A 13825-nucleotide genomic window follows, 5' to 3' on the forward strand; every position below is an offset into this window, starting at 1 on the left:
TGTCAGCGTATAATCTGATATCAAAAGAGGATTTGCAGAGGCTCTGTGTCCTCCCGGCTCGAGCTGACACACATGTGCTGACTTATGTTACCCACAATTCCAAGCGTCTGGCAGTGGCACATTCCGACAGCCACAGCCAATCAGAATCCTTTCTCAGTATCAGAGCTGGACATAATAAGTGACCCACCGTAACCCCACCAGCAGGCACCAGCCGAGGGCCAGACAGATGCTGTGTGATGCCTCTGACAGCTGTTTCTCTCACACTCTCTCCAGCACAGCCAGTGTGGCGCTTTTTACATATTTATCCAACAGCAGATTTGCATTTCCTAAAGGAAACAGTGTTTGCACACGGCATCAAAATAATAGTTCGAGGTAAGTTTCAGTGTAAATGAAACGGCTATATTGTAATGCAATTAATGATGCCATTTTGTGATAATTTAAATGTCTTACATTGCATTTTGATGTATTCCCCTTATTTTTGTCTTTTGGCTAAATAAATCAAAATTAAAAGAAAAAGAAATAGCGGATCAGAGCTACTTTACTTTACAGAGTCGTTTATTGGGTGCTACGAATGTCTATCAAATGCGCCTGTACGTAGCTCATAGCCAATCGTTTCAATTATACTTGATGACGTATGTAGAGCGACAGAAATTAGACGAGGAAGAAGACGATGGGTCCGAGATTTATTTGCGTTCTAAACTACTTAAAACAATATCTAAGGCTGCATCGAAAGGTAACTTTGCGTCTGCTGCCATGTTGGATCCATAGGTATAAACAAACTGCTTTGGTGTGTCGCATAGACGTCATCATCGTCTTGCTGCTCCCTCCCCGTTCTGTGATTGGTCCCCTCGATGAGGCGAAAATTTGGTCCGTGGTATCCAGACTGCCTAGCAGCGTGAATAAAATTGCACTGCGCAAAGGCAGTATGGGGAAACCCAGGCTAATAAAGTGTTTTAATTCCATAATAAATGGTGTAAAAACGTCTGAGTGCTGCCCTCTTCAGGTTGAACGGTGGCTACTGCGGTTGAATTTTCCTATTGGAAGTTGTGGTGCCCTGTGATGTAAGCAGGCACCAGCTAACCACGCCCTTGCCTACAGAGAGACCCGTCTCAGGTGCACGCCCCCCCTCCGCTGGCCTCTGCCCACTTTTCCAGCATTTTTCAAATATTGCCAGTGGGTGGAGTCAGGCTCTGACCAGGGGTTTAGTTACCCTTTAAAATAAAGGCTCTTTATTGGCATCAATAGCCACTTTTCCACCATCGAGTCAAACCGTTTCATTTGGTGCCGATGGACAATATACCTTTTTCCACTGACTTTCAAAGCGTTTCTAATGATGCTGATTTTTAGAAGGCAACTGTCTGACTGTTGGCGAACGGGAACATGGTATGTGTAACATTAGCAATTCTGACTTAATAACTCACAATTGCGACTTTATCTTGCAATTCTGAGCTTATAACATGCAATTATGACTTGATATCTCGCAATTCTGACCGTATAACATGCAATTACGACTTTATATCGCGTAATTCGCAATTGCGAGCAAAAGAGTCAGAATTGTGAGATAAAAAGTCGCAAATACCTTCTTCATTTTTTATTCAGTGGTGGGAACAAGCTTCCATAGTTTCTGGTTCAAACAAATATGACTGAATTAAACCAATATTTCCATTTGCCATTGTATAGCATTCACTACAGTTGAGCGAGTGGATCGGGTAATCTGAGCTGGTGTGAGTGAGTGGAGGCGGGGCTAATTTGCATATTTGCACCTCCGCATATACTAAATGAAGCAAGGGTGTAGAGTTACATTCAAGCTATTCTAATGCATGATTAAAGGAAAAAACATTTGTCATGAGTTTTAAGGAATACAAATATTGACTTTCCATTCCACAAAAGTTTCTTTATAGTGCAAAAAGGCTCTTTATATTTTTGGAATGTTCATCAAAATAATAAGAATAAAAAAACATTTCACTGTTCACTGAATGGGTTTTCTATGCCCTCGCTGTGAAAACCTTCTTTTGCAACCTTTATTTTTAGGAGTGCATGCAAGTACTGACCATAATATGCAATTACATCATAATAATAGGATTTTGAATTCTAGATTAGATTTTGAAACTTAGGCCAATGGAGATTTAACACTGTAATGAGCACAGCTGTCCTTTTTACTGTAGTTAACCTAACTGTTAAACACCACATCAAAACCCTCCTAGCGAGAACTACAAGAACTAGCAATACACGTCACAATCCAGTTCTTCCTGGCTTTTGCCCAGGAATTACTGGGACATTCTCTGAACGTACATGATGTCTTGTTGTAAAGTCTGCTTGCATGTCAGGACACAGGATGATTGTATTTGCTTTTGCGGTGAGTTGGTTTAGTCATGCAGAAGATGTTGTCAAAGGCGTGAGATGTACAAGTTCATTAGTTTCACACACTCTTTCTTGCACAATTAACAGGAAATTTCAAAATTAGAAATTAGAAGTTAGAACAGTTGCTATAGGAGTTTTTATTTATTTATTAAACTATAATGCGTATGGTAAATCTGGCAATAGACACATGACTGTCTTAATGTGATCCACAAAACATAAAGAGAAAGATGAATAAAAAACAATAATAAAAAACAAATTATTCAGCATTTAGATAGCGCATAAACTGTTTTGATATCATAACATGACATAACAGTTTTTGCACAGAAATAAATAACTATCTCGTCTATCTGACATCAGAGAATATTCGGTTGCACTGTTTTAAGGTGTCCGTGTTACAGTGTAATTATCCATTTAAGTACTGAGTAATATTAACTACATTTACTGGTTAGAAATAGGGGTTTGTTTATGGTTAATTGCATGTAATAACGCATAATTTATAGTTATTACTACAGTAACTACATGTAACAAGGACACTGTAAAATAAAGTGAATTTTCAAATGCAAACAAAATTTTATGATTTTAATATGGAAAATCATTATGGTAAAATATCCCACAGCTGCTGAGTCCTCACACACTTAAACATGTAAGTACTATGGGAATAAAGTCCAATAATATAATCTGAATGCATAAGTGTGGTCATAACTGCCATTAACTCAGATTACTAGAGAGATCGGACAGCATATGGGCCATGAGTGCAGTCTAGCCAACACACACACACACATGGGAGTCTTTAAATTTCCTTCCTAGCAAAGGTCACAACACACACACACACACACACGCTGGGCAGAAAAGCATTTAGGAGGTCAAGATGCAGACAAAACTACAGAGGTAAACTCTGCTCAACTCAAACTCGAGGGAATGCGAGGCACTGGATCACTCAGACACGTGAAAGTGTTTCAAAAATACACTAAGTAAAGGAAACGGAGCGCAGTTACTTCAGCCAAACTTCCTGATGCGGTGTGTGTCGCCGGGCAACATAAACACAACACACCCTGTGCCCGCATGCTGGCATATGATGAACTCTATATATGCCTCAGCACACGGAGAGATTACAGCAATACAACAGAGCATAGAGATGCTGTTCTTCAACAAGGACTGGTCTTTTTATCAACTGCTTACAATTCTTATGTGCAATACTCGCTCTCTCAGAATATGTGCGCTGGACGCTTTAACATCCTCGCATATGTTTAAATGCACATATACAGTCATCTAAAGCTACATTATTATAATTTTGTGAATATTAAGCATTAACGTCATCATGCCATTAATGTCCTCCATTTGTTTCTTTTTCACTGCATGTACTGTTTATGTTTAAATCAAATGTATGTTAATTAAATTACTTTTATATAGGCCACATAGGTGTATTTTTTATATTTTTGTAATATATTTAAATATATGTGTATTTTTAAAATATTTGTATAAATTAAAATGGATTTAAATGCATTTAAATAGGTGCTGTTAAATCTTACACACACAGATATATATATATATTTAAGACACACACACTCTATGTAAACAAAAACGTTAGATGTGATTAATCAATTTGACAGCACTAATTTAAAGCTGCAGTCCGTATCTTTTCCTCTTTGTCGCCATCTCTCTGTTCGAAATCTGTAACTGCAGTGATTCTGTCACGACACACACGGGAGATAGACAGCAGATCCAAGTGCAGTAAGGATGTTTTAATGGGTAATTCGTAAAGCGTAAATCCAGTCCAGGCAAAGGTCAAATACCGTGTAAACAATCCAAATACAAAAATAACAAAACACAAGGAACAATCAGGAACAGACCAAGAAGTGTCAGACATAACAACGACTCCGTAACACATACTGACACAGACATGGAATATATACACACAGATCTAACAAGACTAACAATGAACAGCTGGGACAATGATTACAGGTAACAGCTGAGTGTAATGGACAGTGATAAGTGACAGACAGAATGCTGGGAATTGTAGTCAATGTGAAGGACACCGTGAAAACGAGGACCTCTAGTGACACCCGGGGAAACACAAACCAGACACTGTGACAGATTCGCGGAATTATCATCTTTACGTGGGTTGTAAATCGGCATGAAACAGCGCGGATGAACACAGTGCTTTGAGGCGAGTGCTGCTGTCAGTCACCGCGCTGTGTGGATACTGGCATACAGAATCACAGATTCACTTTTTGAAAGTTTGACCAACATAAGAATTTTCATAAGAAAATGTCTTCTGAACAAGTAAGTAACATCCATTTTTGTTCTTACCAACTAAGGGGGAAAAGCATTCGACATGATAAGCTTCGTTAGATTTAATCAACGCGATTTACAGCAACCGTGCAAATTATAGCCTACTTTGTTCTCAAATTGTTCATGTTAACAACATCAGCATTGCGTGACTAATGTTAAATTTAATGTGTTTTATGATTACCTGTGTAGTTCAGAATTCATATTCTCCATAATAGCAAAACGAGAAAGGCACAACAAAGGAAACTCCATAACTGTGTGAATTAAGAAAACGTACTGTTACACGATTGAACTATTGAAATGTCTTACTTGTTCAGCAGAAAAAACCCGTCTCTTCTTCCGTTTTGAACCCCTTCAAAACACGGAGTTCACGCACTTTTCAAAAGCCCCGCCGATGTTTAAATCCTTGTGTTCGCATGAGACGGTTTCTTTCTCTTTCTCTAGCCACCTTAAATCCGAAGTACGAAGTCTTTTGGGTTTTATAACTGCTGAATCTCCAGTTGACACTGATGATTGTTGTTTGGATCTTTCTGGATGCCATAAGTTTAATCATGTAAAGTGCTGCGAGAAAAGCCTATACATCTAAACATCTCGTCACGCGCAGTATAGCCGGCTAGCCGAAACTCCTTCTTTATGTGTACGGGTGTGACGTCATGACGCAAAGACATGCTCGAATCTCCCGCGGAAACCCACCAGTACCACTGGAATTAAAATCATTATTACAAGCTAACCGTTTTGAATCTAGCTATGGCAAGCAGATAGTTTTGACCACTGGCAGAATAAGTTTTTTTTAATCTAATTATTTTGGATTATTTTTAACTTAAAAAAGTTACGGACTGGAGCTTTAAATATACTGTATACACATTTTTAAAAATACACATATCTGGCCTATATAATCTAATAGTATAATATCTAGTAATCTAATTAAATTCATAATCTAATTGAACATCAAACGTATATGTATGTTTTATTAGACTACTTTTATATTTAAAATAATATATTGAAATATATAATACACATATCTGGCAAAAATAAAAGTAATCTAATCAAACATATAATGTAAATAAACATAAAAACTATGTTTAATTAGATTCAATTTATATAGGAAACATATTATATATTGAATGTAAAAATATTTCAATTAATTTAAACATATTTAATAAATACACATATCTGGCCAAAATAAAAGTCATCTAATTAAACATATAATGTAATTAAGCATCAAAATATATGTATGTTTTATTAGATTACTTTTATAATTAAAATAATGTATTGAAATATATTTTTAACAAATGTAAAAAAAAAATCCACATATATTTAGCTGTCACCCCCCTTTTTGAGAATGGGGGTTAAAATGCACTATTCAAACTTAAATGGTTGTAATTCAAGAATGCTTTTTGAATATAGACCTAAATTTGCTCTTGTTTTAAAGGAAACACTCAACAGATTATTGCTGAAGTGAAAACACTTCAAAAAATGAAAGTATGAAAAAGTTATGGAAGTTTAAATTTACAGTAAATCAAATATCCTGTACTATATATTTTTATTTTATATAAAATATATATTTTACAAAATATTTTTTACTCTAGAATTACTATAAAATCAAAGCCATATATCTAACCAAGTTATGTTCCAAATTTGAAGTTGATATCACAAAAATTGAAGTTCCCATGAGATTTTGTTTAGGTGTAGTACCAGAAATAGCCACCGGGTGACATACATTCCATTGAATTTAGTTGTATACATTCTGCCTTAACAAATGAATAGATTTCTGTCCAAATATCAATTCTGTCACAAAATTTTGGAACCTCAGACCTTTCTGACAATATGTGTTTTGTCAAGATTAGAAAAGGTTTTGATCATAAATTATGAAATATAATGATGCCCAAAAGGGGAGGAGCCTGATAAAATATGTTAGAGTACTGTTTCTATGGTAACGCAATGTTCAATTTCAAAACGGTTCTCACAGGATGAATTCTGAGTTTGTAAGCTTTCAAATGATACCTAATTTATGATAACTACTAAAATATGTGATATAATAAAAAAAGGCGATAAAAAAGATAATATTATATTTTAGAGGATAATATAAAAATCATCGGTTACTCTTCCTACATAATTTGTAGCAAAAAACAGCAGTCAAATATCTATTTAGCAGTCTTAGACCTTTCCTTAGATAGATCTTAGATATATAGTTTGTCATAATTAGATTAGGATTTAATAGAAATATAGCGAAGTAAAGTTAGATATCCCGTATGACAGTTAATATCAATATTTATGCAGACAATAACATCAGTAGTGCTGATCTAGTTCAGTGTTCAGTGTTACTAGAGTCACACTAGGAGAAAGTGCATTGAGAAAAATCCTCCAGCAGTTCAGACTCGTTTTAAAACTGGGTTGTAAGAGAAAAGAAGTGGCATGTAGATAAAGGACAGCACACGTTCAGTGTACTGAGGTCAGGGGTTCACCGAGGTCGACCACTGCAAACATTTGCTTTCTCTGATGTGGCGGAAATAGCAAATAGTGCATTGTGGGATGGTGGTATTCTGTGCCAGTCCACCACCAGGCCCTCTGGCACAAATAATCCAATTGTGTGAGAGAGAGAGAGAGAGAGAGAGAGAGAGAGAGAGAGAGAGAGAGAGAGAGAGAGAGAGAGAGAGAGAGAGAGAGAGAGAGAGAGAGAGAGAGAGAGAGAGAGAGAGAGAGAGAGAGAGAGAGAGAGAGAGAGAGAGAGAGAGAGAGAGAGAGAGAGAGAGAGAGAGAGAGAGAGAGAATACTCCTCAAACTACACACACACAAATGGGTCCATTAATTCTCTCTTTCTTATGTGTTTGAAGAAATATAAAGCAGGATCACATTAGACTAGGAATGAAACGGCCTAATGACTAAAAGAAGGATGAAGGTTAGTGACCGAATGAGCTGAAAAGAAAGAAAGAAGTGTGTGTGTGAGGAACAGGACGATCTGATGGCAGAAGAGCCTCATGATCCTGTAGAGTTAATGTAAGAGAGCCACTTTATCACAGGTAGAGACTAATTCATTAATAATTAATTATAAGACTAAAAATGCCGTCAACACACATTAAAATGATTGTCTGTGGTAAATGAACACTACAAGCTCCTAATAAGTAGCAGTGTTGTACTTGAGTCTGACATATTTTCATGTTTGTCTTTGTCTTGTCAAGGATGCACTGGATATGTAATCATCTGGCCTCGACTACAACACTGAAAAGTGTTGTGACTATATTTTATCATAATATTATCAGACTGTATCATTTTAAAAACCAAAGCTGGAACAAAAACAAAGCAAACTAAGTTAGTGAGACAGCATGTGTTTTACCATAAATTGCCATAAAAAACCATAAAAACCATAAACACTAAATGAAACCAATATAATTAAACATACCCAAACATCTAGTATAATTTAATTTTAAAAAATCTGATAAAAAATATACTAATATCTAAGTACCAAAAAGTACCAAAAAGATATTAAATATGTCTATACTATATTGTTTTTTGAGAAAATAAAATTGGACAATAGGTATTTCTATTGCATTCTTTAAAGTATCTTGTAAATACTATGGTATATGAATATGATAATCATTTTGTACCACTATAATCCATCCGCCTGTCTGTCTGTTTGTCTATCTATGTTTTTATGTTTGTCTTTTGTCTCGAAAATGTGTCACTTTGGTTTTCAGGAGCATTGCATGTAGTTTTCACATTAAAGGTTCAAAAGTTTTGATATGATTTATCTTTGTTTATTTTTTTTTACATCACAAAAACCAGCTGTGTGTAGAACAGGGGTGTGTAGACTTTTTATATCCACTGTGTGTGTACACTATATTGGCCAGTTTTTCAGTTTCATTGTCCAACCCCATATATATATGTATATATATACTGTATATATAATATATATCTGTTGGTCGGTCAGAATCTGGAGACAGGCCGTTTAAATGACCAAACAATAGACATGTTTGTTTGATGAATAATAGCATCCCACATTCAATATTCTTTCCCCCAAACGTCACAAGATGTGCCTGTTTGAGCTTCTGAGCATTCTTTACATGTACACACACACACACACACGGTGGGACCTAATGAGGGCTTATATCAGAGGTCACAGAGTTTGCACAGCGCTGACAGAATCTGTCCATCTGACTCATAATGCTAATCTGCGTCTGGTAATATTTGAGCTTCATTCTGGCTGGGGTTCAGATCTCACATCGCGCCGTCACAAGTCCCAGCAGGCGAGTGTGTACTGAGATCAAACTACTCAAACGTTCAGCATTCACAACCAAGAAAACATTAAGCCTGTCATGACTATGAATTTTGTACTGATGATTAATTGTCATACAATTAATTTGAATCTATTTTGTTCATATCGTTTACAATGTACGCCTATTTTTTACTTGGAATCGTATATATTATGATAATAAAAATAAGCCCATATTTAATGCCTATTTTTAATACTGTGAAAATGTATAATATCTCTATAATTAGTGTATAATAATATAATATAATATATTACCCTTAATTTGAATGGCAAAATGTGATTGAAATTTAAACTGCCCAATTATTGTGGTTATCTAAAATAATTGCTATTAGATTGAATAAGATATACAGATACAGATGTTTAATTCGTAATTGTGACAGGCCTATAAAGGGTTATTATAGTTAATTTAAACTAAAAACATAAAAAATGTTTTCATTACTTGAAACAGAATAAACTAACTGAAATACAAAAATATATATATATATATACACACAAACTCTGTGACCTATATACATCTTCGATATTTGTTTGCTAAATTGTTGGTATGATGTTGCTGTAGGATACTAACTGAACCAAGTAAAAAAAAAGTCCATCTCTGCGATAAATAACCCGCAATATATACAATATCCAAAAACATTTCCCATTACAATATCCTAAATTTTAAGCCTTAATCTTTTCTGAAATGTTCTGATAAATACGGAAGCCCCGAACCGCAACGTAAAAAAAAAAAAAAAAAAATCAGTAAAAAAAAAACAAAAACCTAGCATTTCGAGATTAAAGTCGAAATATTTCGAGATTAAAGTCGAAACCGCAACGTAAAAATAAAATAAAAAATCAGTTAAAAAAAACAACTATCATTTCGAGATTAAAGTCGAAGCATTTCGAGATTAAAGTCGAAGCATTTCGAGAGTACGAGAATACAGTCTTCCGTGGAAGTTGTGTGTGTGCTTGCCATTGTTTCACATTGCCACACACACAGGCATTCATAATGGTGCATAGCGAGTGTTTCACACTGTGTGTGTGTGTGTGTGTGTGTGTGTTTTGTTTCAACAAAAGGAAATTCAACAGGTGCCAATCTACCAGCAGTAGGCTACCATTATAGGACGTTATAAAATATACTGCGCCGGAATAGACTTTAGCCTATAGGAAAACCAACCCGGAAAACACTTCTCAGACTGGATGGAGATAGCTTTATGAATGAATGAATGAATGAATGAATGAATGAGGCATTTATATAGCGCTTTCATATGTCTACACTCAAAGCGCTTTACAATCATATCAGAGAACCTCTCCTCAACCACCATTAGTGGTTATTAAATCTGAGGAAATCACGAGATCCGGCCAAATGATTGGATACAGAATGATAAAATGTATCCAGAACGTATTTGCGGTGAAGAGGGAGACAGAACGGTTACTGCTGTGTTCTCGACCCAGATAGTGTTGCCTAGACGAGCACGAAAACACCTCAAAAACACTGCCACATAAAGTTTGGACCATCGTGATACTCCGGCGGAGTCTGTGCGCTCGTCTATAATAGGCAACGCCAGGGTAATTCTTGTTGGTAGATTAGCACCTGTGTAGAATTTTGTTGAAAGCCCAGATAACACACACACACACGCGCACGCTCTGAGCCAGTGGACGCGCACTGTTATGAATGCACACACTTCTATGGAAGACTGTATTATTGTAATGTTTCGACTTTAATCTCGAAATGTTTCGACTTTAATCTCGAAATGCTAGTTTGTTTGTTTTTTACATTTTTTTTTTTTTTCTAGTTTTTTTTTTTCTTGCGGTTCAGGGCTTCCGTAGTTGAACCATGTGAGCAACTACAGCAAACTGCCATACAAAAAGAATTGCTCCATTATTCAGTATATGACTCATCACATAAAGAAAACACTTATTCCATCCCTGCATTTTCCAAACTGTACTGAGCAGCGTATGCAGTGAGAAACATAGTGCCACTCCTCAAACATAAACGCTTGAGGCCGGAGATCAGGCAAACCTCTGGTGGCGATGCATCACCTCATTGTGGTTTCGGGGCGCAGTGTGTATGGAAATGCCGTTTGACTTCTGAACGATACCATATATGGGTGGCGTTTGTGGTGGGGTTGCCACGGCAACAATCAAAGAGCGTTTTACAATGTGGCCCTAGGGAGACTTCAGAGTATCAAGTTCAAGGAAAACAATAAAGGTAAACCCTGACGACCGCATACGAGTAAACACAGATGGATTCAGGGTTTTCTCTGGAAAGCTTTGTGCACCTGCACCGGTTCTGCATGGTTTCACGTAACTAACTTTTTAAGGATCAACACGTCCTGCAGACTGAAAGTTAGGACGCGGTCAAATTACATCCGTTTACAAAGGCAGAAATATCCTGTGACAGAAAGATGGTCATGAAAGATACCATACAATGCACGGTATCGGCTTTTGTTTGCTAAACCTGAAAAGGGAGATGTTTTAGAAAGGTATAGCAAAAGTCTTAAAGTGACCTGAACATACAGTTCCCGACGTCTTAAAGTAGGGCTGTATGTTTAATAGGAATAAAATAATGCGATTATCAAAGCACAAAGGCTGTTTTAGTTAAATAAATATATGCGCTGCGTGTTTCAGAGTGAAGAGCGGCACTTTCCTTTTGCACGCGAGCAGCTCATGATCTGGTGAATTTATTTTCTCAGTTCACAGTAAATGTTGCTCCACTCGTCTCTGCATCTGTCCTGAGTTTGAGTCGCTTATAACATGCATTTGGGAACGAAACATGCGATGACAACCATATTCCTAAACTTGTAGTGAGAAACGCTGATAAACCGGCTGTTGTCAACAAAACTGAAGCTTTAAGGATCCATGTGGATTTCCATCAAAACAAAAGCTTGATAGAATAATGTTTAAAAAATGAAAAAATTTAAATATATATATATATATAAACAATAGCAATATTTCTTCCTTTAATATTATTAATTAATAAAAATAATAATAATCAATGAAAACAACAAAACATTATTATTATTGTAATAATAATAATAATAATATAATTATTAATATAAATATGTATTATTATCATTATTAGTTTATAGTCATATTAATATCACAAAATCTTTGGACAAACTGTCCAGCCCTACAAAATAGCAAAGCAAAAAAAAAAAAAAAAATTGTCATATTGACATAATCACAATTTTTTTTTTTTTTTTTTAAATGTGCAGCCTTACAAACTAGCAAAGAAAAACAATAAAAAAGTACACATTTCAATAAAAATTTTCCCTTATCTTAAAAGGGATGGTGAGCAAATGTTCTCCTCACCTTGCTCTTCATCATGTCCTGGACGCGCTCCGACATGGACTGACCCGCCTTCGGCCTGACGAGGATGTACAGGGCCTTGACCTCGGGGCACGAGCGCAGGAGCTTCTCCACCAGCACCTTTCCCATGAAGCCGGTCGCCCCCGTGATCAGCACGTTCTTCCCCGCGTACCACTCCGAGATCGAGGTCATGATGAGTATGACAGATGAACGCCGTTCCTCCTGGACACTGACGAACAGAGAGAATTTACCAGTCAAAACATGTCAGCTCATCAGTAAGAGATACTATTGTTTGACTGAACTTTCTCTCAAAGGACAGTCTACCAACCTGAAAATTACAGTCAACTGGCTCTACAGCAGTGACATTAATGTGTGCACAAACAAAGACTAACTAGAAAAGGCCCCGCCCTCCATAATAACTGTTTGTGGTTGCAAAAGTGTTCACTAATGTAAGCTAATGCTAAGCGGTGGCTTGGTGGTTTCCTCCTGGCCTTCGTGAGTCTATAAGAGTGTATTACCATCCACTAGGTGACAATTGTGCGTCTGCTCATTCAGTAAAGGAGCTGCACACATACACTAAGTGTTGGGTGATTATTTAACACTTGCGTGAGCAATAGTAACAGTAATGTTTGACTTGGCAAACGCCACTAATAAAGAATGAGTAGGTGTGTACAAACCTTTGACTGGTGATGTAGATTCATTCAACCTGCAGCTTTTGTGTTCGTACAGCGCTGACATGGTTTAATCAATAACACTCGCGTGAAAAGAAATATAATATATACATACACACACATATGAACTACATTTTATTTACATATATATATAAAAATGTGTATATATGCTAATATATACTTAAAGCTCCAGTCCGTAACTTTTTTAAGTTAAAAATAATCCAAAATAATTATATTAAAAAAAACTTATTCTGCCAGTGGTCAAAACTATCTGCTTGCCATAGCTAGATTTAAAACGGTTAGCTTGTAATAATGATTTTAATTCCAGTGGTACTGGTGGGTTTCCGCGGGAGATTCGAGCATGTCTTTGCGTCATGACGTCACACCCGTACACATAAAGAAGGAGTTTCGGCTAGCCGGCTATACTGCGCGTGACGAGATGTTTAGATGTATAGGCTTTTCTCGCAGCACTTTACATAATTAAACTTATGGCATCCAGAAAGATCCAAACAACAATCATCAGTGTCAACTGGAGATTCAGCAGTTATAAAACCCAAAAGACTTCGTACTTTGGATTTAAGGTGGCTAGAGGAAGAGAAAGAAACCGTCTCATGCGAACACAAGGATTAAACATCGGCGGGGCTTTTGAAAAGTGCGTGAACTCCGTGTTTTGAAGGGGTTCAAAACGGAAGAAGAGACGGCTTTTTTCTGCTGAACAAGTAAGACATTTCAATAGTTCAATCGTGTAACAGTACGTTTTCTTAATTCACACAGTTATGGAGTTTCCTTTGTTGTGCCTTTCTCGTTTTGCTATTATGGAGAATATGAATTCTGAACTACACAGGTAATCATAAAACACATTAAATTTAACATTAGTCACGCAATGCTGATGTGATGTTGTTAACATGAACAATTTGAGAACAAAGTAGGCTATAATTTGCAC

At 36.4% G+C, this 13825-nt stretch overlaps 1 protein-coding gene across 1 annotated transcript in view; it reads right to left on the bottom strand.

Annotated features, from left to right (window-relative positions):
- Positions 1 to 13825, bottom strand: part of si:dkey-97m3.1 (fatty acyl-CoA reductase 1) — a 37250-nt gene that overhangs the window by 14530 nt on the left and 8895 nt on the right. Inside the window, exon 2 of the mRNA XM_056245275.1 lies at positions 12215 to 12440. Within this exon, the coding sequence (XP_056101250.1) occupies positions 12215 to 12403 (189 nt within the window). The 5' untranslated portion in view covers positions 12404 to 12440. The remainder of the gene's footprint in view (positions 1 to 12214; positions 12441 to 13825) is intronic.

Source organism: Rhinichthys klamathensis, unplaced genomic scaffold, assembly GCF_029890125.1.
Source record: "Rhinichthys klamathensis goyatoka isolate OS25496 unplaced genomic scaffold, OSU_Roscu_1.1 h1tg000029l_1, whole genome shotgun sequence".
NCBI classification, from domain to species: Eukaryota; Metazoa; Chordata; class Actinopteri; order Cypriniformes; family Leuciscidae; genus Rhinichthys; species Rhinichthys klamathensis.